This window comes from Tachypleus tridentatus, chromosome 6 (genome assembly GCF_004210375.1).
Source record: "Tachypleus tridentatus isolate NWPU-2018 chromosome 6, ASM421037v1, whole genome shotgun sequence".
Lineage (NCBI taxonomy): Eukaryota > Metazoa > Arthropoda > Merostomata > Xiphosura > Limulidae > Tachypleus > Tachypleus tridentatus.
The window spans coordinates 68,734,827-68,761,652 of NC_134830.1; the positions used below are offsets into that span (position 1 = coordinate 68,734,827).

General features: G+C 33.0%; 2 protein-coding genes across 5 annotated transcripts in view; one reads left to right on the forward strand and one right to left on the reverse strand.

The window, feature by feature from the left end:
• Window positions 1-9,729, reverse strand: part of LOC143252748 (plasma membrane ascorbate-dependent reductase CYBRD1-like) — a 31,085-nt gene extending 21,356 nt beyond the window's left edge. The window contains exons 1-2 of one of the 3 annotated variants that reach the window (XM_076505368.1): window positions 3,675-3,759; window positions 1,513-1,787 (exon numbers count right to left, since the gene is read on the reverse strand). Coding sequence is in view for 1 of the 3 variants with exons in the window: in XM_076505367.1 (XP_076361482.1) it covers window positions 3,675-3,736 (62 nt within the window). In the remaining 2 variants the exon portion in view is untranslated. Of the gene's footprint in view, window positions 1-1,512; window positions 1,788-3,674; window positions 3,785-9,283 lie in introns of those variants that run through there. The other 2 variants (XM_076505369.1, XM_076505367.1) reach the window with 2 other exon arrangements.
• A 4,610-nt stretch (window positions 9,730-14,339) lies between these two features.
• Window positions 14,340-26,826, forward strand: part of hay (ATP-dependent DNA helicase hay) — a 57,446-nt gene continuing 44,959 nt past the window's right edge. The window contains exons 1-3 of one of the 2 annotated variants that reach the window (XM_076505371.1): window positions 14,340-14,480; window positions 23,425-23,502; window positions 24,114-24,238. In XM_076505371.1, coding sequence (XP_076361486.1) covers window positions 14,468-14,480; window positions 23,425-23,502; window positions 24,114-24,238 — 216 coding nt within the window. In that variant the 5' untranslated portion in view covers window positions 14,340-14,467. Of the gene's footprint in view, window positions 14,481-16,405; window positions 16,452-23,424; window positions 23,503-24,113; window positions 24,239-26,826 lie in introns of those variants that run through there. The other variant, XM_076505370.1, reaches the window with a different exon arrangement.

A 26,826-nucleotide genomic window follows, 5' to 3' on the forward strand; every position in this document is an offset into this window, starting at 1 on the left:
AGACTTCACCTTGTCTTCCGCTAATCTACGGCTGTAATTATAAGTTTGAACGACAGCTTTGTCGCAAGGATAACATAAAATTATCTCTGATGTTCTCATCTTACTGACCAGTTTTGTTTATTGTAGGATACTTTTTGTGTAGGTTATCAGATACTGTACGCTAAAATGCTACAAGTAAACTACTGACAAGGTGAAGGCAACCAGTTAGCAGTATTCGCCGCCACAAGTTCTTTGTAATCTCTTTAAACGGAATAACAGAGACTGACTGTTATTTTTATAGCGTGATCATAGCACCATTCAGGATCGAGCCTTGGACTTTCAATATACAGTTCGACAATTTGTTCACTATCAGCTCTTTTTTTCTTAACAGCGAACATGGCTAAATGGTTAACGTGCATGAATGTAAATCTACGGCTGTATCGTTAACGCCCAGTTATCAAGAAAAAAAACCGGAAAGGATTATGTTTGTGTTTTCTCATAGAAAAGCCACAGCGGGCTCTCTGCTGAGCCCAACGAGGGAAATCTACTCCCTGAGTGTAGGGTTGTAAATCCGTCAAATTACCACTGTACTAGCGGGGACCGATAAAAGAAAGAGTAGAAAAATGAATAAGAAAAATCGCGTACAACACTAGTTGTGTTGTAGTTTCACAAGAGTTAGCAGTCAAAGATGTTGACAAGATGCTTTTCTTATAGCTTATAACATAAAGCGATAGTACGTAGCAAATAACGACAAAAACAATCAACGTTCTTGTAGTTTCAGTGGACTTAACAGCGATAGTACGTAGCATACCTTCTTATTTACAGCTCAGCTTACTCTTGCTCAAGCAAAGCTTTCTGGGAAGAAACAAATGTTTACACTGGAAGAAAACAAATTTTGAAAGAACCTAACCGGAAAATATCGGGTTAAATGGGTATTATTTACAAGGCTGTTTATTTGGACATAATACCCTGAAATGTTTTTTTCTTTTTTATGTAATACAAGTAAGAATTTTTTTATACATCTTGGAGTGGAAAGATACGTAAGTTTATTCATTGAAGTATTCAACATATGAGTCTAGGAAAAGAGGAATTATAAAATCCATTAACATTTATTCCACCAGACCTGTCATAAATCGGTCTGGATAATCGAGGCTATTGTCATCTCTATAGTATACTGTAAAAGCAGGTGATCTCACCAGTTGCTGAATTACTTCATTTTCTATTATTTTAGATCACATTTGAATGAAACCATTACAAGGAAGTCAAATATTTGTGAGCTGATATGTTTCAGAATTACAGAAAGGTTGAAAGGTCAAGTGCACCTTTACATCAAAGTCGTTTAGAATAAAGTATCTGGTTTGTTTGACCAGAGGTAACTCAAGAGTTTACGGTACGCATTTTTGACTACTTTCCTTCTTTCTAGTCTATCAGTTCGATAATTGGGACGGATATTACAGGTAGCTCTTGTAGCTTTGCGTTAATTCCGTAACAAGCAAACAATCCATTTTGTTTGATGTGGCAATTTTTACTCACGCATTTCCACATGTACACTGTATTTGCTTTATTTGTTACTAGCAGATGTTTGTCAAATCACTTCAATAGTATTTTTCTTCCTATAGAATTGCACGTTTGTTTTTACGAAAAGGAGACTGAATATAATTTACTGTTGGAAAAACCTGTGATTTTCAATGCAGTCTTGCTAAATAGCCGTTGAGAATTTTTCCGCTGGGTGACACTGTTCCTTATCATTTTACTGAACGCAAAGAAATACTGCTACGGAATTGAGAGCTTTGTGACAGTTGTCATTTCTAAAAGAAGTGTGAAAGGAAAGATATTCAATTTAACGCAAATAAATTTGTTTGACATGGTACAATAAAATCATGCATCTATATGATACCAATATAAAAAACAAAATAAAGAACGAACAACAACAAATATACACTCAAACAAGCTCCTCTTTTTATAAGATTTCTCTATTTGTGCTCCTATCTTTAAAATATTTCTTTCAATGAGTTGATGGAGAAAACCCCTCTTTTGTGTGAAATTTCCTCACAAAAAGAAATATGTTTGTTCTTAATTTTCTTTACTTTCAGATTAATCGTTCAGCACATATGAAGATTGACAAACAGATGTTAATATAGATAAGAAGTTTTAAGAATTACAAAAAAATGAATAATTTTCCTGTATATACTCTTGAAAATAGGCCTTTTGATAAATATATATTTATACAATTAACTGTTCAGGAGACAGAATGTGACAGACATTTGCCTATTATATATATAGATATAGAAAGATAGATTGCACTTCTAGCTTATACTATAAACTTTGGTAGAACCTTTACAATGCTGATATGTCGTTTTGTATTTTTGTTTACACTATTCGTCCTTAATTTAGCAGTGACAAACTAGATGGAAGTCAGCACTACCGACCGCCAACTCTTGGGCTACACTTCTACCCACAAATAGTAAGATTGACCGTTTATTATAATGCTCCCACATATGAAAGGGTTTCAAATCCCCGTCCCACAGATTGCGAGTCAAGTGCCCCAACCACTTGGCCATGAATTAACTGACGTTGCAAAAACAAAAGATTCTATAATTGCTTTCTGTTAATTTAGTAACTACAGAGTCAACAAAGTAACAGAATTTCGTTGAACGAAGCTACAATTCGTCTAACAAAGTTAACACAATATATGTACGGTACATACACATGCATATTATATATTCGAAACGTTCGAAGTATCGTATCCTTTTATTTATATTTTTGTTGTTGTCAAACACAAACCCATGCAAAGAACTATCTATGCTGTACCAACACGGGTATCGAAACCCGATTTTTAGCGTCATAAGCCCTCAGACTTGCTGTTAAACTACTAGGGACATCTGTTGGAACAATGGTTTTGGTGCGTTTGATTTAGGGCAAAGCCACACTAGGTTATATGCCATGTCCACTATGGAGGATCAAATCCCCGTAATTCTGTACTGTAAGTCTGTAAACTTATCGCTGGCTCACCGAAGGATGTTCTAATGTGATAACATTACTAACTTGTCTCATCAATTTTCAATACAAATGTTAATAGCAATATTTTATAAGCCATATTTCTACAGTTATGTGGCTAAAGTTTAGATAATTTAAGAAATCAAGTCTCGAAATAGTTTAATGTGTTATTTGAAAAAATTCACGTTTTCCACATAAAGGCAACTTTACACTATATGGTCAAAATGTAACCTATAACTTACGATTACAGCTAAGATCTCACAATAACAACTGATGACATATAAAAACAATAATTTACTCCCACAATGTCACTATAAATATAATTGTAAGCTCAAAAATGAATTACACATGTTTATGAGAAACTAGAACATATAAATTTTTACGATAATTATTTATAAATAATTTTGAGTTATTACTTTATGGTCTAAATACTTGACAAATAATGCTTATTTATTTGTTCTAACAATGTTAAAAATATAGTTGTTAATGTTGCTTACTTTACTTTATATTAATACAATAAAATCATGGTTTAACTGTTGAGAACGAATGACAATGGAATACGACTTATGTTAACCGTATCGAAAAGCTAAGTAGTTGTAACTTTATACAACAGCTGTAATAAAGGGAAATAATATATTATTTATGTTGAAATTTGTTCTTATGATTAGACATAAGCATCGATTTTGGGAGACACTTGCCTGTCAGTGGCATTGTCCGAACTCTCAGACTCCAAAGTTCTCGAATCACGAAGTTCAAACATTTTCCATGCTAACTAGCTATACCAACTGGCACCAAGGGTATCCGAAACATGATATATTAAACGTAGATATTTTGCACGCCCCTTGAAGTCGTATGCCAGCACGTGTGATCACGATTCATACCCATAAGTAACGTCATTTCTACTCAATTACACTACTTTAAAACGCCACGACTAATTAGCGAAAACAAACTTTAATATAAAAACCATGAACTTCAACAAATGAATGAATTTATACATTTAAACTGTGCACATTGTCAGCAGAACAAAATTTAATATTTCAAAACAAATTAATCTAAGAGTAAACTGCCTATATTAATCCTAGAAAAAACTGATAAATCACTGATATGCAACAGTTAAACCACACAATATACATAAAAATATCTTTAACGAAGAGAAATTTTAAACAGAGCAGTAAAAAATAACAACAAAGAAAAACAAATTTAACAGCATCCACAATTTTTCTCGAAAGGGTGTTTTTCTAAATAGTATTTGTATTCATAGTAAAGCGACTATCTGCTGCTATTTATTTTGAACTACTGTCCAAATGGAAAGTAGCCAGTTAACAGCACCCTATCGCCCACCACACACAGTAAGAGATAGACTGTCACTCTTGTAACCCAAACCTTAAAGTACAAAAGAATGGTCTGTGTAATAGCACGCATTTGAACTCAGATCGCCAGTTTCAAAATCAATTGCTCTACTAAAGGGCAGATTCTTGCACTTTCTAAAAAAACCAACTTTCTTAAAATTCAGTTTTCTGTTAGTAGACATTGCAACACATAAATAATTAAGTTTAACATGAGAAAAAACGAAAGGTGATTCCTTAAGAATTGACTCTGGTTGATCAAACAAAAATAGTACAGAAATTGGCGGTAGGTGCTGTTGATGAGATGCTTTCCATTTAGTCTATAAACTAACCATTTCTATGAAAATTCTGAAGCACCAACAACGAAACATAGAAATCAAAAGATTACGAAAAACTTAATAATTTCACCACAAAAAACACGAAGTATATAATACACTAGATCTAAGGCAACATATTTTAGTATAAAACAATACTGGAAGGAAAGGTCAAAATGTTATTATAAATAGATCATATATCATGAACTTTGTGAAAATGTATTGTTCAATAAAACAAACAGTATGCTCTTAAAAATATATTTTCCTCAGGTCTGAGTTCATTGATTTTAGGAAAACATTTTGATTTATCTGTTCTTTAGAGTATCCGAAAAACCTCAGTAGTATCATAGCAATAAAGTAAGCAAAATATAATATTGGATGTGTAAAATAAGTTTTAGCATGTTATGTCTGAGCTGTATTATTGAGTACTTGTAGCACTAAGGTCTGAGAGTTGATCCATGCAGTGGAAATAGCAGAGAAATTCTATTATGTAACTTTGTGCTTAACAACAATCAATCATTGTGGCATTCCAGATCGTCTGGTTTAATTACTTTGAAACTATGTACTGCGACATTACGGTCCAATAAATGAATTAATACTGTATCAGTTTATTAAATGATATCGTAACAGTTTTCGTATTATGTGTATTATTAATACGTGTGCATTAGTTTTTGCATCTGTAGACTGAACTGCAGTACTAAAAACTAGGATAAAAGAGGTAAAAAGAAATTTACAAATTTTGTTTGTTTTATTTTAATTATCGCGCCATGAATGTTATTTTATATCACGCCTTCATCAGGTTATTTTTAGTATTAAAAAAAAAGCTTTGTTTTGTAATGATTTCCATATTACACAAATAATTTCATGGCCAGTTAAACACTGCAAGAATTTTACGCACCCATAATCTTGTGATATACAAATAATATAAAACTGTTTGATGACAAAGAAGAAACTTAGAGATTATTGGATATGTAAAGAAAGAAATTTATATACAAGTTTCACACGATTAACAAATATTCAATGTTTTCATAAGACTTCTTCATCACCAGGTATAAGTAATGTGTACGTTTTTTTGAATTTCGCGCAAAGCTACACGAGGGTCATCTGCGTTAGCAGTCCCTAATTTAGCCCTGTAAGACGAGAGGGAAGGCAGCTAGTCATCGCCACCCACCGCCAACTCTTGGGCTACTATTTTACCAACGCATAGTGGAATTGACCGTAACGTTATAACGCTCCCATGGCTGAAGGGGCGAGCACGTTTGGTGCTACGGGGGTTCGAACCCGCGCCCCTCAGATTACGAGTTGAGTACCCCTAACCATCTGACCATGCCAAACCTTAAGAAGTTTAGCAGGACAAAATAGGCCCGGCATGGTCAAATGTGTTAAGGCGTTCGACTCGTAATCTGAGGGTCGCGGGGTCGAATCCGGGTCGCACCAAACATGCTTGCCCTTTCAGCCGTGGGGGCGTTATAATGTCACGGTCAATCCCACTATTTGTTGGTAAAAGAGTAGCCCAAGAGTTGGTGGTAGGTGGTGATGACAAGCTGCCTTCCCTCTAGTCTTGCACTACTAAATTAGGGATGGCTAGCGCAGATAGCCCTCGAGTAGCTTTGCGCGGAATTCAAAAACAAACAAACTTAGACAAAGTAAAATACATGCAGAGTGATGAAACAAAAAAATAAAGTGACCAGAAATTATTTAATGGTTTAGTAAAAGTTCCTTACAATTAGAGAATGCTGGTTGGAGCAGGGTTGTATCGTTCTATTAAAATTGTCTGTTTGGTTTGTTTGATTTTGAACTTCCCTCAAAGCTAGACAAAGGCTATTTGTGCTAGACGTTCCCAATTTTGCAGTGTAAGACTAGAGGGAAAGCAGCTATTCATCACCACCCACCCCCAACTCTTGGGCTACTCTTTTACCAACGAATAGTGGGATTGACCGTCAATTATAACGCATCCATGGCTGAAATGACGAGAACATTTGGTGTGACGGGGATTAAAACCCGCGACCCTCAGATTTTGAATCGAACGCCTTAACACATTTGACCATGCCGGGCCTTATCTGCGCTTTTATGTTTGGTTCTTTGCTAAAAAAAGTACAACGTTTTAATAGATATGCTATGTTTTTTGAGTTACAGTGGTTGTAAATATGGGATTTATTTTATTGTGTTCAGTAGCTATAGAATCTGGATTATAATTTGCTTTTGCTAAGAATTATGGATAGTTATTTTGTCTAGCAACTGTTGATCAAATCTCACACATTTACCACAGGAAAAACCTTAAACCCAACTTACGAACAAAATTGACACTAATGAATCAAGGCTCCCTCCCCCAGTAGCTCAGCGGTATGTGTGCGGAATTACAACGCTAAAAACCGGGTTTTGATGCCCGTGGTGGACAGAGCACAGATAGCCCATTGTGTAGCTTTGTGCTTAATTAAAAAAACAACAACAACAACAACTAATGTGTTAAACAACAAAACATTACACTTTCATTGACCATTTTATCCCCTGCCAAAGAAATCAGTTCAAAAATAATTCACATTTGGACAAAACTTCCTGCTAAACATGAAATTCTTATTAATTTTAAATTCACCCAGCACCTGACACTAAACAAAAACCATAATTGAATAAAAATTACGCAAAAGCACACAATAAGAATATCATTTATAAAAACAGAACCAAACATAAACATACATAAAATAAAAAGAGCCATTTTAATAATACACTCCTACTCTAAACAAGCACCCTGGAATATCTAAGTACCTTTACTAAGCCCTTATATAATTTCCAGTAAGTTGACCTCTGTTTTATCACTTTGTATATATTTTGTGTCTATGTAAACTACTTGTCCTGTGTTGTACATTTGTCACTATGTTAAATATGTAAATAGTTTTTCGTTACTTACTCAAGCTGTCTCTAACTTTATATACAAACAAATTTCTTTCAAACAGTTTCGCATAGGTATACTGGATTTGACCTTCAATCGTGGGGGCGTTATAATGATACGGTAAATACCACTATTCGTTGATAAAAGAGTAGCCCAAGAGTTGGCGGTGGGCGGTGATGACTAGCTGCCTTTCTTCTAGTTTTACACTTCCAAATCAGGGACGGCTAGCTCAGACAATCTTCGCGTAGCTTTGCGCAAAATTCCAAAAGTAAACAAACCGTCTCCAATCTTTTAAAATATAACATTGCCTGAAAAACTTTTCAGCACAAGGGATAATTAGCATCTCTGAGAGAAAAACTCTACATACGTTTCTGTTAAAATAACGTGAAATTATTTTTATATCAGCAAGTTAAACGTGTCATAGAAGTTAAGGGCCGATGGATATCATTAGACAACGACTGTATCCGTACTTTATGCCCACAGACATGTATATCTGTATGACACATTTCTGCGTTTATATCAACCAGATAAATAAACTTAAAATAATTCGTATTTACGTTGTTCTATACACAGTTTAATATTCTTGTGTTTCTGATAATTAAACATTTATTTCTTTACACCAAAAATTTACTGAACAACCAACCCTCATCCTCACCTCCACAGGTCTTTTAGCTGTATCAATTATTGTCATTATGTTTTTAATTGTGCTCAAAGAGTAGAAATTTGTTTAAATTGTAGTGGCTTAAAAATCAAACACGTTTCACATCATGGCTTAGTTTAATACTAATAAACATCTTAGCATAATCAACATCTGATTTTATAATTTTTCAGTGCTAACAGATACATGTTAAAGTTCCGAATAATTTTACACCTGCATTTTCATCAAGAATATTTATTAAGGCGTAATTAAATTATTTAGTAAAGAATATAGTAATTAGAAAACAGAGGCCACTTGATATTTCTCAAACCTTTTCAAACTAATGATCGTATGTTTATTATTTATTATTTTTGGTTGCATTTTGTAACTACCGTTTAAGACATTCACTGAATATAATAAAACCAAGATAAAAGTAAAAGTACGTTTACAACACCAACTGTTTTCACGTCAAAAACTGGTCATTTTTATGAATTTCAGCATCATTATTACAATCAAAGATAATTGTTGATAATCAAAGAATTGCCCTCAATAAGAGTCGTCATTATTAGTTTTGTATGGGACGTGTGCATCAAATTCAAAGAGAACACAGCACATCGTGTAGCTTTTTGCTTAACTTCAAACAAATCATTTTGTATTCACAATGTAACTTTACATTCAAATTTTTATTGATGTTCTATTCTAAGTATCACTATAACAGGCTGCGGGTTGCTATACTATTATTGTCAAAGAATGATAATAACTTTTGACATAAAGTGCACATTCTACTCTAAAACTTCGAGTTGATAGGAAATCGCAAAACTCAAACCCAAGGTCAGTAAACGACATTATCTATCTATATTATTATTATTAGCGTGGATATATATTTATATACATTTACACGCACTAATCTTTATAACCAAGACATTGATGGTAGAATATCAATTGTACTGTTTTACAGCAACTATAACATCAGCGAAACTGTATCGAAATATAACCTCTAAAATAAAAGGTGACTCCTATAGGCCTATCACAAATTAAACTTTTCGGTCTCAAGACTTCATAATTCAGAAATAGAAGGAAATAAAATAATTTCTAATATTAAAGATAGGTATTTCATACTTACAAATTTCTGTTGTTTCTTTGCCAAAAAGAAAAAAAAAAAGAGTCCAAATGCCGGTTAAAGCTTTCAAAGTCAACAGGTAGCAAGCAGTTGTTAAAGTTATAGAAGTTATAATTACGTTCGTTTGTGATTAGTATGTTTCTGGATAAGATACTTTGCGATATACGAAACTTCGACTACAGAAAAGTAAACGTTTTTGTAACGGAATTTGAATCAACAGTGAGCAACAGGGTAATTGGAAAAGTTAGAAATTGATACTGGTGCTACAAGTCGCATGCTAAACAAAGTTCATAAGGACATTGTATTTCGTTGGTTCTTCTTCACCTAACTCAAGCGTTGGCGAGGCATACCACGTCTGACCTAGAAGTTTACAAGCGGATTGGCTTTCTTCGCTCCACTTACCATTCACCCCCAGACACGCTTCTCCGCCATTAACTCAGGCCAAAATAGCATTACAACTAAACATCCTCGGGGATTTCTATATTTGAAATAAGGAAGTATACTCTCGGTACCATATAGACGAGACTAATAATACATCATCTCATACACGGGATTAACTTCAGCTCATGGATACACTGAATCCTCAGGATCTCTTCAAGCGTATAAAATGTAATCAAAGTGTTAGTAAACTTAACCGCAAGTTTTAGTTTGTTAGCAAACTTGCTACTATATCCTGCTATCAGGTTAATCCAAAGAAAAAAAAGTTATAAATAAATGGACTGGGAGAGAGGAGGTGTGTATTACATCAACCTGAATATCTTCTTATGGGATCTTTCCTTAATTTAGTTTAATGTGCTCTTAATTTCATCATCGTATAAGACAGGATTTTTCTAATAGGAGGTTCTATATTTGTTAATGTTAAGCTGCTTTACAAACATTAAACTTAAGAACGAAAACAAAAAAGTTGTGGATAAACACCAACAAATTTATTATGCTTTCAATTTGGTGATAAAAAGCTCCTAGTGTTACGTATGTTACAAAAGGCTTATATGATAACTAGCAGCTAATCAATGTTCCTACGTTTGTATTCATTTTACGTATTAAAAGTCTAAATTTTATCACAAATTTCTTGTTATTTCAATTAATAATAGTGAGTTAGTTAGTTAGTTATCACTATTAGATTCCATCAAGGAACATAGGGCCGCAATCGCTTGTGGATTCTTCAACAGGTATTTAAGTGAGTAGGTTGTTAGCCCACTGCACCGAGCCGTCCCTAATTTAGTAGTGTAAGACTAGATGGAAGGCAGCTAGTCATCACCACCCACCGCCAACTCTTGGGCTACTCTTTTACCAACGAATAGTGGGATTGACCGCAGATTATAACGCCCCCACGGCTGGGAGGGCGAGCATGTTTGGCGCGACTCGGGCGCAACCCGCGACCCTCAGATTACGAGGCGCACGCCTTAACGCGCTAGGCCATGCCAGGCCCATTTATGAAAACGAGCAAGAATAAGATTAAAAAGCTGAGAAACTCACGTGATTGATATACAAAAACCGACGCGCCGATAAATGTGGTATTATTGTTCGTTAACTACAGTCAGTGTTGTTTAGGCGTAGAAAGCAAAAATTGTGACTAACACCTATTAATCGGAAAACTACAGAATTTGACCAGAAACATTTATAGGTTTCGAACATTGCAAATTGTTCAACTTCAGTGAATTACTTCGGACGTTATTATTCTACGGGGACATTAAACAACTTTGCTGGAAGAAATTAACTTGTATCCGGTGTGAGGCCAGCAAAGAAAAAGACAACGTTAACTTTAGCAAGGCGTAACAATGTCAATCCAGAATTAATTTGCTTGGTGTGGACCAAGATCATCGATGAAATGCTCAGTTCTAGACTGGATATAAGACTTATAATAGTCTGTAATTTGTAAAACTTTCGTATATAAATTGTCATTTGTAATAACCGTTATTGTAGTTCGTATTATTTTTATGTTTGTATATTAAAATAGACTTGAATTAAAAAGAAAAATATATGTGTCAGTCTTGTTGGCAAGTAACATAAATTTACTACATATTAACATTTAATTAACTATTGAATTCAAATTTCTGATTATTTAAAACAGTGATACATTAACATACGTAACATAATAAATCGGAAACTCGTCCGAAGTAAATTATAATACGTAATAGGTTTCATTCGGATACTTAAGTCCGAATTTATTTCTACCTCGTTAGTAAAATATCACGCCCTTTACACAACAAGACTAATTGAATTTATTCATTTTGCTTTCTCTGTTTAAAAAAGATTTCACCACATTTTCACAATTTTTTTCTCATAAGAATACACGAATGGTGTTATGAATTTATCTGCAGGCTGAACATGATTTTACAGCTGACAAAATATTTACAAATTAATAAGTGAGCTGAAGGAAAAGACTGATCATTCTCACTAAGTTTTACGTGAATGATGTTGAGAGATACGCTTTCTCAACTATTTTGGAGAACTAGATATTAATCGTATACGTCTTAGTCTGGCATTTGTCCAGTCCTCACAAACACTTTTGACTTCTAAGTAATAAATTTATGTTCAGATATGATTGGTTGGTATTTTTTTAACATTTAAACGTTTTTAATGAACAAAGTCCATTGTTTGGGCAACGTTCTCAAAATGTTGGAAATATTTACGAACTTCATTATCAGTAAATGGTGGTACTTTAACATATCAAGTGAGTTCAAAGTTGTCGTTTTGTCTCATATGCTCATCCACTTTTATATTTATGAAATGGTCAAAAGCTGACGAATTCGTTATTTCTTGGAGAATATGGAAAAAACAAATGTAAAAACTTCAGAAATATTATTAAGATTGACTAGGTTCTTCTATTTTTTCGTTGTTTTATTTCTCAACCTTACTTTAGAATCTTTCTCGTGTAACACTCCAAATCTGTTGATGAGTGGGCGCTAAATTTTGAGAGTCGTTTAGGCTTTTAGATGGAAGTTTATATAATGTGCTGTAATATGACTAGCTTCCTTTCACCAGTTCATTTGCCTCGGGCATTACTCCAAAATACGTCTAATATACATCCTATAACACTTTTTCATTATATGTTTTTGTTTTGGAATTTCGCACAAAGCTACTCGAGGGCTATCTGTGCTAGCCGTCCCTAATTTAGCAGTGTAAGACTAGAGGGAAGGCAGCTAGTCATCACCACCCACTGCCAACTTTTGGGCTACTCTTTTACCAACGAATAGTGGGATTGACCGTCACATTATACACCCCACGGCTGGGAGAGCGAGCATGTTTAGCGCGACGCGGGCGCGAACCCGCGACCCTCGGATTACGAGTCGCACGCCTTACGCGACTTAGGAAGTTGTATATATGAAACACACCAGGAACCTTATGCAGTATTAGATGGAACACCTATGGTATTGTTAGAATTAAGGAAAATGGATTTTCTTATTATATATTGCATAGTTGTTTATGTCTGACGTTACAATTATTGAGAAGATGTGCACAGAAGAGTAACTAGTTTGATTATTGATCGTATTAATTTAGTTTGTAATGTTTATTCTTAACATTGATGACTTTTGGTATTTCATCGAATTTGTTGTTACAGTCAGTTTTGTTGTTCTTCAGTTATATGTTCACAGTTTATTTTTTGCTTCATTTATGCCTTTTGTATTTTCTTTTTACTTTGTTGATGTCTCTTTTTCACATTGCAGTTGTTATTTGTTCTTCTAGTTTTACTTTGCTGTTGGTTTTCATAATTTCCTCCTGTAGCTCCTCAGTCTTGCCTCTGATAAATTGATTTGTATTTCTTTTTTACATTTTACATCTCTTACTTCTTACTTTAATTTAAATTTATTTACCTCTTTCTTTATCTCATTTCTACTGTTTCGTTATTTCAACTAAATTTTAGTCGTTTCAAGCATGTGTCATCATCTTGAAATTGATACTTGATTAAATTTCATTTGTTTCAAAATTATCTCACTTTGATGCCATTATTGTGATGGGTTCTATTGTTGGGTGGGCTCATTTAATGGCCACGTAAAAAATATTATTTTATCCATTGAAGATGTATCTTTATTTCTTCTTTTGTTTCTTAAACTTTAAAGAAGTTTATAGTCATTAAGGCTACACTCACTAGTTTAAGATAAACTTCATTCCTTCTGAACAACAATACAAATTTCTGGAAAGGTTTAGTTTAAATATATATATGCGAAAACAACATGCTCATAACATTTCTAACATTCGTATTTCACGTATATACCGATTTTCCTGATACAACACGAAAAGAACAATATAAGTAAGACAATTTAGAACACATTTTTATATTTGGAATACAGTTAATTGTGAAACAACATCAACAAAATAAGTAAGAACAACAATAAAAACATTCAAACCAGTCAAAAATTCTCGATTGCTTTAAATGTTATGTAAGTGATTTCAGTTTAATTTCAAACAACAAATGTATTTAGTTCATGATTTTTTGAACATACAAAGGCCTTTCATAGAGTTAATATAAAAGTAATTACAAAACGCCCATTGTAGTAAAGCTATGGATTTTGATGCTGGTGAGTATGGTTCTAATATTCTAATTGTTCTTTCAAAGCGCAAAGTTGCATAATAGGATTTCAATGCTTTGTTTATTTCAGGAAATCCAACCTCGGATTTTAGCATTATACATTCGGAAACTTTTCGCTGACACACCGAGTACAGTTTGAATCTGTATGATACAACAAAATACAAAATATTCCTCTCACATTAATTAATGGGGGTATTATAGGAATGACAGTCAATCCTTTAGTGTGAATACTGGATGTTAAGGTATTTACGATTGGCTGCCATCTTTCAGATCAGTAGTTCAAAATTGGGGACGATAACTTAGTAGCTTTGCAATAAAAAAATCTTTGTTATAAAACCTTTTGTGTTTTGCTTATAAACATTCAATACTTCGTATAATTAAGTATTTTTATAAAACTATACAATTCAAAATGTTAACAAGATAATACATACACATTTATTCAGTTCTTGTACTAAAGTACGAAATTTTTGACATTTCTTTACACTTAATTTTAGTGCTTCTATACTACTAATCGTTAGGCGGCTTATAGTAGCTACAGTCTACAGATGTGAATTTGAGAGAGTTCGTTCGTGTGAAATAATCGTAGAATAGTTTAACTATTTAGCAACAAAACAGTGTTTTATTATTACTATCAGTAAACTTTCAGTTAAAGTGTAATGGGTAAAAAAGGTATGAATCATACGTTATTTAAAATAACCAAATGGGATTTGTTTTTATTTATTAGAACTTACTCAAAAGTTAATGAAATACAAGTTGAATTACATACAGTATACATAAGTTGAAAGTATGCTATAGTATATAGTTTAGGTTCGATCTTTATTCTAATGCTTGATATTAGAAAAATAATAATACTAACATTGAGTAACAACGCATTTAAGTCAGAAAGGCAAAAGCGAATCATGCAAAAGTTAAAGTTAAAACTGAAATTTAATGAAAATAAGTTTGATCTTTACAGTTTCAGGCGTATTCAATTAAACATTTTAACGTGTTGGAAGTTAAATAATAGTGATATTGATCGAATAGAGTTGACAGTGTTGCATGCATTGTTTTAGTTTGCTAGAGTCAAAGTTTGATCAGAGAACCTCTTTCTGACAGTTTTCTTACATTCCTTACTTAAAAATATCAGAACTTTTAATATTAACAGGCATGTAGAATGTATTGTAAGGTGTCTCATGATGTTTATTAAGTGTGCTGGACTATGTGTTTGTACTTTACAGTATTTGTGCAACATCTTAATAAAATATGTTATGAAATGATATTTTAGAAGTAAATATAAGTAGTTATGATATTCATTATGTTCAGTGTTGTAAAATACAGTTTTACAGCTACTTTTTTTTTTAGGAAAGTGTATATGTAACTGTTGTTTGCCAGTCAACAAGTGGCACTTTAAAAAGAAAATATAGCATGATTCACTAGTTGGTCTTACTGTTAAATTATCCTAATCCACTCATGGGTTGTGTGGGAACCAATATGTTATAAAGTATTTCAGCCAAAATTTTTAAAGTGAGGAGGGTGTCATTTTTAACAGGGAACTGTGAAATTAATATACATATATATGTATGTGTTCTCCAAATCTGTAAAAAATATGTGTTTTGTCATGTTTTATACATAGGTTGTAATGTAAAGTTATAGGCTAATATATCAAAAGTAAAATTTTCATTGCACCTTACTACTGTTAACTGATACACAACTAGCACTGACAAAAAAAGGTATATATGACTTATTTCAGTAGTAACTTGTTATTGTAAGAATATATTAAAATCTTGTATTAATTTAAGAAGTGGGAAAATTGATGAAAGTACTGCTGGGTTTTTAAACATAAGGTAATTACTTGTGTTTTATTTTGTATTTTCCATATGTGTTTAAGTAACAAACAGATTCTTGTTAAAGTATTTCCTTTCCCTTACAAAAAAATAAAAACAATTATTCACCAACTCATTATATTGGAGAAAAAATTATGGGTAATAAAATGCATGATGAATGTGATACATATTCTATGTACTTGACATTTAGACATAAGAGTTATTATAATTTTATTGCAGTATTATGGTTTGGTAATATAAAAGTTCACATTTTGGTACTTTAATCATATCCATACAAAAGATATGCCATGCAACTTGGGTAAGGTTCTGTCAGAGCTTCCACTAGGTTCAACCGAAAGTTATAAAAATGTTCAGTAGTAAAGTTAAGACTTCTGAGTTGAATTATTTAGAAAGTGTTACACTGATTAAATGCCCATTAATTATTAAGCTGAGTAGTTAGCAGAATTTGATAAGTAATGGTTGGGTTCATTAATCACTTATATTCAACTGATTAGTTATTCTCACAAGACTATTAGTTGGAATAATTGAAAAACATTAATAATTAGAAACCCAGTTTTGATTATTAATTGATGAGTTTGGTGAGTCACAACACTTATTGATAAAGCAGATATGGTGTATCTGATCGAAACTACAAAGGGGTTAGAATTACCTTATAAACAGCTAAAATAAATACACACTAAAGGTGTACACCACCTTGGTAAACCATTCCATAAATTCATTAACTAACCAACAGATTTCTTGTCTTACAAGTTTGTTTGCACTTTTTATGGGATTTCTGGAATTTGGATGAAGACATCTTGTTCAAGAGAAAGCTTAGGTAAAAGAGTTTGTACTTAATTGGAAAATTCTGTAGATTGCATCTAACTTAAGTATAACCAGTCCAAAGAAGTCACAATCAAAATGGCATCCTGGCTTTATTGAATATCCTGACTTGCATAAAGTCTTTGATATAGCACTTTACAAGAGAATAATTGGTGAGGTTGTTGCCAGTGATAAATTTAGAAAATATGAGAAGTGTATATAATATTTGCTTAATGGCAGAAGGAAAGAAGTTATAAATGGGCATTTCTTCAGTTGGATAATTGGCATTCTTGCTGGTTTTGTTTTAGAACCATTGCTTATTACTTATCTTAATGATTCAGATAATTTCTTGAAAAGTAATTAGTAATATTTCTAAATTTGCTGAAGATTATAAAATGCCAAGAAAAAATTATTCTGTTGAGAATTCTTTTATCCAAAAAAGCTTTAACAATTTTTGATATATAGGTCAAAATGTGGAAGGTGAATTTCATATAACAAGCATTTACCTGTGTTTTGCTAATTATTAGTAAAACACCAAAGTGAGTCAAACTAAATCATCTGTGTATGTGTTTAATGAGCAGTGGCATTTTGGGTGTGTTCTCAATTTGTATAGAAACCTAAGTTTAAAGTAAACCTAAAGTTCTCAGTTATATTTTGAATATATGATATCTTAACCCTTAAACAGCGAGAATGTTGTAGGTAGCAACTCACCATAGATGTAAAAAATTGGGAAATAAAATTTTTTAAACATAATCTCTAGCATTTTTATTATGAATTTTTAACAAAATATGAAAGAAAATGTAAAGAAAAGCATAATAAAGACTTGTTTGTCACAAGTTTAAATGCCTTTGATGATATGAAAATCAAGAAAACATTCTTCAATGCACAGTGCTACTCTACATTCTTTACAACAGTTAGTCATCATCATTTGCTTCTTTTCTTTTCTTGTATGCATACATACCTGACATTGTCCACTTTTTCTAGCACCTGAGGATAGAATGCTTTTTAAAAAGTGCCAATAAGTCTAGTGGGAACAGTACAGCTATATCTTCTTGGGAAAGATCTTATCACCCTTCCATACCTTTCAGTAATTGGAAAATTACATTGTAACTAAACTGCCTTAGTGATGGCTTCTTGCTAGTTTTTACTCGATACATGTTATAAAAATTCAGAATTGAGATATCAATTCGGTGAAAATAGAGCCTCCTGTACCACTTCACACATTTATGAAGGCAATCAATTTGAGCAATTTGCATGTCACTTTTGACAATTTGTCTCATGGATAGTGTAATCTAAAACCATATTGGGTTTGGTTATTGATTGTTCAGATTTGTAATAATCCTTTCCACTGTATTTTATTTCACTTTGTGCACTGTTCTCAGCAAAGTAATGGGATGTTTGTCTTTCCATTGAAGTGCTAAAATATTCCCTTGCTTTTTTGTCTCAACATCTCCCTTCTTCAGAGGTGCAAATTTAGATATATTCTTTCAATTAGTTTTAACTCTTCCACAAAAACAGTCAGTAATTACTTTCAAAGAGAATGTTGCATAATTTCAAATTTGTATTATAATTATCAGTATATATTACCTTTTCCAAGGTAGTATTTCTGCAATTGTTTGACAACTGATCCTGAAAATCCTAATCAGGGATTTTTGGGGACATCTACATCACTTGCAGAATAGATAATCATTTCTATTACAGTTTTTTTCCCCTCAGTGTCAATTTATGTATATGGTGAGGGGACCTTCCAGAGAAGGTTCTGTTCTTTCACTTTACTTCCTCTGGGATCTAAACATCCACCTATGTGTTTGCTCTGTGTGGCAGCCTGTGAAGGGGAGGAGAAGATCCTGGTGGTTGAGGGGTCCAACCCAAACATACCACTTTGTCCTTGAATTCCTGTACATGGATGGCCTTGGGATGGCTCCCTAGGGTCAATCAGCTAGTCAACCAAGTACCAGTGTTGGATATTCTCAATGGGTGTTGTGGACATTGTATCTGATGCTGGTATTTAGGTGTAGTGCTCATGAAACCCTGGCATTGCTGCAGTGTTCTTGTTTGGCACTGTAGTGCATCCTCTCACAGGGCTCCATGATGGGTGGGGTCAGTGGGCACTGAAATGTAGCTTCTTTTTTATGGATACCTCTTTTTCTAACAAAGTAAATAAAAATGAAAAAAACAACAACAACAAAAACAGATCATTGGAAAATGACCATGCATGGATGACTTTGCACCTTGATTTCTGATTATCCATTTCTTATCTGAGAAATCCTTGGGGCAGATGTATCCACATTTTATTCAAAAAGGGATTAGAGGAACTTGCTGTCTCTCCAAAGTCAGTAAAGAAGTGCTATGGAGACATTTTGGTGGAAACATTTTCACCACAACATACTAAACTCATCTTGAAAACAAAAGCCATTGGGGGATATACTCATTGAGGTTACTCCCCATGCAACTTCCAATTCTTCCAGAGGAGTTATAGTTAAGAGGGGTTTAAAGAACATTCATGAGTTGAGATCCTCACTGATTACTCTAGCCAAGGCGTTACTGTGGTGCATCGAATCTTCACTGATAAAGATGGAATTATGTACCCTACCAATGTTCTGATATTAACTTTTATCTCACCTTGTCCTCCTGCCACAGTCAAAGCAGGTTATATGAATTGCAAGGTATGGCCTTACATTCTTAACCATCTCAGATGTTTCCAGTGTTGGCAATTTGGTTACTCATAAACATCATGTTGTGGTTCTTTGATATGTGCTCTTTGTGGTAGTAAAGACCATGATGCTTACAAGTGCAATTTGGAACCACACTGTGTTAACTGTAGTCACTCACACTCCTCTTACTCTATTTCTTGCCCAAAATGGATAAAAGAGAAAGAAGTGCAAAGCTTAAAGAGTGTTAATAATATCTCCTGCCCAGAGGATTGAAAATTATTGTCACTAACTCCATCTCGGACATATGCTGCTGCACTCCATTCCACTGCCACAGTGGGAACACAGAGAGATCTTTCTGTGTCTTTAACAGAGTCATTTGTAAAACATCTTAAGAATCTTGCACTCTTCATAATTAAAAAGTTGATGCATTTATGTGTATTTCTAACTTTGTCCCTACCACTCCTAGTGACTGCCCAGTTCCACTTCTTTCAGGTTTAAGTGTTTCTTCAGGTCCATCCTCTTCTGTTCTGAGAAGTAAATTGACCATTTGTTCATGCTCTTAGTCATTGGAATCTTTGTCCACAGACAGATATCTGCTTACTCAACCCAGGGCAGGGTCCATGGAGTTTGATAGATCTTCATCCAATAAATAAAAAAACATGGTCACAAACAGGTTTTCCTCCACATAAATAAAAATGGCCACTCTGATCCAGTGAAACTGTTGAGGTTGTCAGTCAAATATGGATAACTTCAAGGATTTGATTGATTCTTATTAGCCTGTGTGTCTCTCCTTACAGGAAGTGTTTCAGAAACCTGCTGATACAGTCACCCTTTGGCAGTTTTCATTGTACAGAAATGGCAGGTCCTGTGATGGACGAGTGCATGGTGGGGTGTTATTGCTGGTTGATCAGTGTGTGCCCACCCTCTCTTTGTCACATGATACACTCTTGGAGGCTGTATCCATCTGTGTTTCCTTGGGTTGTACCGTCACTATTTGTTCTCACTACCTGAATCTTGAAGAGATCTATAATCAGCCAGACCTTGATGCCCTCACTGAGCAGTTATCGTCCCCCTTTTTACAATTGGGGGAGTGGTGCTAATACTAATTGGAGGGGTTGTGCTATAGAGCATATGCTCTTGGACTGCAAACTATCTCTCTTCAATACTGGTTCTTATACTTATTTTCATGCACCTAGCCGGTCTTTTACTGCTATAGATCTTTCTGTCTGCTCTCCTTCATTTTTCACTTACTTTTCTTGGAGGGTGGACAGTAATCCATGAGGCAGTGATAATTTTTCTGTCATTTTGAGGAAGACTTGCTGTGGTTGATGCCATCTAACCTGTGTCTTGATGGAAGTTGGACCAGGCTAACCAGCCTTTTTTCACCACTCTCTCGGAACAGGATTCTGCCATCGTGTGTAAGCCATTGATAGATGATTGTGTGACAGCAGTGACTGACTGTATTGACTAGGCCGCTGCTCAGTGTATTCTTAAAACCTCAACAGGTTTTCCACAGTATCCTCGTTCTTGGTGAAATTCTGCTTGCTACCTGACAAGAAAAGCTTAAAAACGGGCTTTTACCACTTTACCACTTTAGGTCCATTTCATTCATTTGATCCTATAAGCCACACTGTATGCCATGTTGATTGATGTGCTCTATCCATGGCTCCACACACTTATCTCTGAGATGAGGTGTTTCATAAAGTCACTGGTAGGGCCATTAACCTTGTGATATATGCTTCATGAATAGGCATCCCAGACTATAACATCCATGAATGGCATGGATAAAGCAGAAGAGGATAGCAGACCATCCTTGTAATGCCTTTATTAAATAAATCTATGGTCTGCTTTTCAAAATAGGGTTTCATGACCACTTATTGCACTGTCTCAGGCGTAGCTGTCCTTCTGGATGCTGCAACACTCTTTTACTTTCCTTTTTTACAGTGGAGTATGGGAGTCGTACCATTTACCAGTTTGAAGCCATTGGGGTTGTTGACCATGAATGCTGCTGGATGGATTCCACACAGATTGCTATAACCATTCAGTTCAGATGGATCAGTAGTGTTCTGCTGGTGTGGAAGGTGTATCATTCTCTGGATTTAATGACACATCCAAAAGAGTGAGATGTTTCAATCCAGTTTTGGATATTGAATGAATCAGTCAGTACACAATACAAGTCCTCGCACAGATTTGGAGTTGTCCATCTTCCTTTCTCTATTCTTTCCTGTGTGTCATGGGTCACAGAAGGTATACATGAGTTGTTTCCATCTCTATTCTAGGCATTTTCTCATTTTATTTTGGGATTGTGAAATTATTGACCATTGGATATTTCCTACTAAGCTCATAATTATTGAAGTTGGTTGCATGTGATGGAATTTCTGTGTATACCATATGTCATATTTCCAAGATCTCTGGTTCAGTATTACTCCTGTGTCTTGCTCTGGAGTTGGTCATTTTTTTACCTCCATGATTTTAGAGCTTAAGGTGAAGACAATGTGTATGATCCTCATCCTAGCCAGTTATAATAATTAAAACCCATCCATTATTTATTTGTCCAACTCACCAAAGGATATAAATCCTTTTTTAAAGCAGCAGCATGCTCTTCACAGTCCGCAACACTTAAGACCTTGATATCATTGGCAAATTTAAGTGATTTAGTGACTATTCCTTCATCTATGTTATTAATATAATTAAAAAGAGCAATGATCCTAAGGCTGAGCCCTGAGGTACACTACTTGCAACATTGACCCAGTTTGAAATCCATTTGTAATGACCCTCAACTTTCTTCCATAAAACCACTCTTCTGTCCAATTAGTTAACTTTATTCCCAACAGCTATAGAAATAAGTTTATTTACAAGCATCTTGTCAATGCTTTCAGAAAATACACATGTAAAATCTGGCACCCTCATGTACATAAGCAGTAACTTTTTCAAAGAATTTCGAAAGGTTTGTAAGACAAAATTTTCTCTTAGTGAAACCATGTTGACTATCTGATAAAATTCTAAACTTTGTAAAATGGCTTTGCAAAGAATCTTTTATCAGACTTTCCAAAAATGTTCCCACAACCGATGTAAGAATAATAGCCCTGTAATTACTGGGAAAATTTTTATCTCCCTTGAAAGAGAAGCAACATTTGCTAACTTCTAATCTTTAGGCATTTGCCCACCATTCAAGGACTTGTTAAAAAAAAAAAAAGTAGCAATTGGCTCACATATCGAACTTTTAACCTTCTTCAAACCCCTTGAGGAAATACTTGTCTGGCTCAGGATCTTTATTGTTCTTTAATTTTCTCAAATTGTTTTTGTACCATGCTGAGGATTGATGCAGTCATTTTATTTTCATCTATTAACTACCCAATATATGGAATACTGCATAAATCATTGTGTGTAAAAACTGAAGAAAAGTCAATTTAATAACCCAACCATCTCATAATCATTTAGATATAAGCCTTCTTTTATCATCTCTCAAGGGCCTTATCACCATTCTAACATTTTGTTTACATTTTATAGTTAAAGAAATCCTTATTGTTAATTTTTACATTTTCAGCCAGGATGTCCTAATTTTCTATTTCATCAACTTTCTTGATCTTCTATAATATTTCAAATCTCTTGTCATACTATTAAATTTAAATTTCTAAAATTTATGATGCTTTTCTTTAATGTTATTGTTCATACTCTTTTTGAGCCAATCTTGGTTTTTACTTGCATCTACCCTTTTCTTTCTGTAAGGAATATGCTTGATATGAATATTTAAAAATGCATCATTAAAAATGTTTTCACATCAGAGTGTGTCCAAATAACTCAGTAGCCCAATTCACATTAGATTTTTTGTTGCATCTTTTGAAAATGTGCTTTTTTAAATTTGTAACCATTATTCCATATTTCCATATGCAGCAAAACATTGAAACTAATAGAACAATGATCACTTGAGCCTGCATACATTGTATTGTCTAGTATTCTCTACTCATAGAGAAGGAAAATGCTGTTTTTCAGTTTGATGTCATGTTAGTGTTTTGGATGCGGACATAAGTTGCTTGAGATCAAGTCTTTCTGAATAGAGGAAAAGAATGATAGGATATAGTGTTTTGTTTAAAGGAAGAGTGCTGCTCATGGATTACTTAAAGAAAGTTAACTGTAATGTGAAATTGGATTAACATCATAAAAAAAGAAAGAATGAGTAAATGTAGAGAAAATACATCATTTGAACATTTGAATTTTTTAAAGCAGTTGAAATTAATTGGAAAAGCATTAAAACCTCTGAATATCTAGTAGTTGATTTTTAGGATTTAGTTAGTAAACCAGGCTTTTACAAAGATATTTTATATTTTACATCAGATTCCAAAAAATACAAGAGGAAATATGAGGCTTCTGAAATCAAGGCAGATGATTTTGGAGATGATGATATAGAAACAGGTAAGCTATGAATATTTTCAATAACAAGACATTTATAGCTAATTATTAGCTATTTCATACACAGTTTAGTGCTCTGTTACTGATTGTGACCATCATATGTTCGTATAATAATGGTTGGTTTTCATTGGCTGTGTCAATGAGGCACTAACTATATTTCCCTTACAGTAAATATTTTATAAACTGTTATTCTCTTGTACTGACAAAGAAATCCCTTAAAATTTAGTTTATTTGATTGCTTGTACTTTTGAAGTAAATGAATGAATGTTTGAAACAGTTTCACTTACAAAAAAAAGCTTCATAAAACTCTTGTAACATACATCTTGTACAACATTAACAAAATTTTAAAAATTCTTTTCTTCAAGAAATTAGTCAGTTGGGAATTTCATTTGTAAAAAAAAAGAAAAAAAATTTTCTATTATTGTCCATAATAATAATTTCCCCTAAAATTTCTGAAGAACAATGTTTTCCATGACTTTTTTTTTGTTATTCATGTAAGCATGAACCCTTTAAGGTTTGTTTTTCTGTCATAAATCAAGGTTGTGTAAAGTTAGGTACAAAGTTGCTTTGAGTTTCATTGATTAACTTAAGAAAATAAACTTATATTTCAATAGATATAATTCCAGCTGTGGCTAACCAGCAGTTGGCTGATGAAAGTGTGGAGGATGACTTCGGAGCAAAAGATTATCGGTCTCAGATGATTTTGCGTACTGATCATGTATCCCGCCCACTGTGGGTGGTAAGTTTGAATCATATTTTTTTTCTGTAATTGTGTATTTGTTTCTCCTTTTTAGTGGTTTAAATAAAATTGTCTTGTTTGCAAATGTCCCTTTTTATCACTTAGAGTGAAACATTTAAGGAGTGAAATATTTGCTTTATATATATATATATACATATATTTTATAATTGTGTATTCTCTTGTTTTGATAAATTTATCAACCTTTTCTGTTTAGAAAGTTACACTTTTAATTTGGTAAAGCTGTAAAAGTCCTTAAGTTTTGTCTTTTAAATACATATGTAAAATTTGGACAGTATCTTCAATTTTTTAATACTCAAATGTCTGAAAAAGTTAACAACATGCACATTTTGAGTGTTGTCTATAAAGTTTTGTAATCTGTACAAGATGGTCTAGTCTTTAAAATACATACTTGGAAAGACATTGACTAAAGTATTTTTAAAAGCTAACACTGGCACTTTATTTAAGCATGTGTCCAATGGCATATTGAACATGTACAAAATTAAAGATTTGTTTTTGCATTTAAACAGTAAAAAAAGTAGTATGAGTGTAAATAGTTATGAAGTTTAGATTAAAAATATACCTTAATAATTTATCACACTTGAATAGCACAAATTGTATGTCACAAAAGTGAAATCAACATTTTAACTGATACTGATAAGATATTGTATTTAATGAAACTTCATTGTTAGTTACACATATTTTAAGTATTGGTCCTGTATATAGTCATTTGTTTAGGATGCTTCACTTGCAATTTCTGGTTTCCTGTGAAGGCACTATAATAACAAGATGGTCAGTCCCAATGTTTGTTGATAAAGGGTAGCCCAAATTTTGGTAGAAGGTTCTGCCAGCTGATTTCATTTCCTGTTGATGGCAGTTTGGAATTAGGAACAGCAGCAGAGAGCATTAGTGGCTTTGCCATAAAGAACCAAACAAGTTCTTAGATACTAAACTTTGTATATATTTAGTGTTTTTTTCATCTTTTATGTTTTCAGGTAATGTATATTACCATTGAAAATAAAGTATTGGTAATTTACTAAAATTTGTTTGGATAATTTGCTGGGTAGTTTATAGTTGAATGGAATTCCAGTTTATTAATTGAAGGTATTTTATTAGTAGTTGTAGAGTAAACTTTAATTCCTTGCCTAAAATTTTCTTATATAATTTTTTTTACAAAAGGCAACAAAAGTATTACTAACTTCATTGGCAGGGTGGTAATGCTTTTATTAAATAATTATATGCATTCAATAATTTCTTTTGTTTTGTAACTTGTTCATATATCATAGTTATAAAATAGTCATCTTTTCTATTTCTTTTGATAAATTATCTATTCAGCTTTGTTTTCCTGTTTATCTTGTTTTACTTTTTTCTTCATTTATCATCTGTTTGAAACAGAACAGATATTCACAGAAGTATAAATATATTTATGGTTCTGCATGGATATGATATTTCACTCATCTATGTATCTAGTTTATTGAGCTTAACTTATCACTTCAATATTCAGCATGCAAATGTTCGTACTGTAAGTGAGAACTAAGTTTTTATTAAAAGGTGATAGTGCAATAATTTGAAGTAAGCAAAAGTGTGTAAAATAAAACTTTAATGTAAAGTAAATGTATACCTCTTGTATAATTTTAGAATTTACGTCTGTTGTGTATAAATTATGGTAACATAAAAATTGTTGCATTTATTTGTTTCTTTAATATACTAAGTTAATTTAAAATACACTAAATTTACATAAGACTTGAAAAGGGTGATGTGGGGTAGATATTACAAGATAAAGCTGAAGAAGTGTTTCTTACTACAAGCAATAGTGGCATATTAACAATAATGTTGTTGTTTATTAAAATTCAGAATTTTTTTAGGATAATGACCATATTTTGTTTTTGAGAGAAATCTTGGTCGATTGTATAAGTTTTTGGTTGAGTGTTGTGTACTTGTACAAAGTGTTTCTGCAGCCCTGCCCATCAGTTATACTAATGTAAATATGAGTTCTTAAACTCTGTCTCATTTTTAGCACAGAGCTTTAACTTGCTAGGCAGCTTAATCTTAAGAAATTCCTTTACAGTTATTGATCATGTATTTATGTATTAGTACATAGTTATCCTAATGGAAATATGTCTTACAGACATGTAAACAGAAATGATAATAATGTTGTACCAATATGTTTTGTCAGTGTGACATTTAATTTAACATATTGCTTTAAAAAAAGTTTGTATTTGGTTTCACAATATTCTTAAAATGTTAAATTCTTCATAAATTTTTTCTGACAATCTGTGTATTACTTTTAACAGTATCACAAACTTATAAACAATAGATTCTAGTTTTTTTGAGCTGGGATATTCCACAACACTTGGTGATAGATAACATAATACTTTAATGATTTGACTGATATAAAATAAGAGACAAAAATGTAAAACATTTCAGATAATCAGGTTATCAAGAAGCATTCTTGAGTTCTGTCAACTCTGCTTGTGTGATAAGATTGAATTGTTGTTTTTTCAAATTATATGCATTTTTGGAACTTATTACAGGCAGTTCATCAAAGTTTTTACCTTGAAATCAGCTTATTTTTCACAGGCAAATGTTTA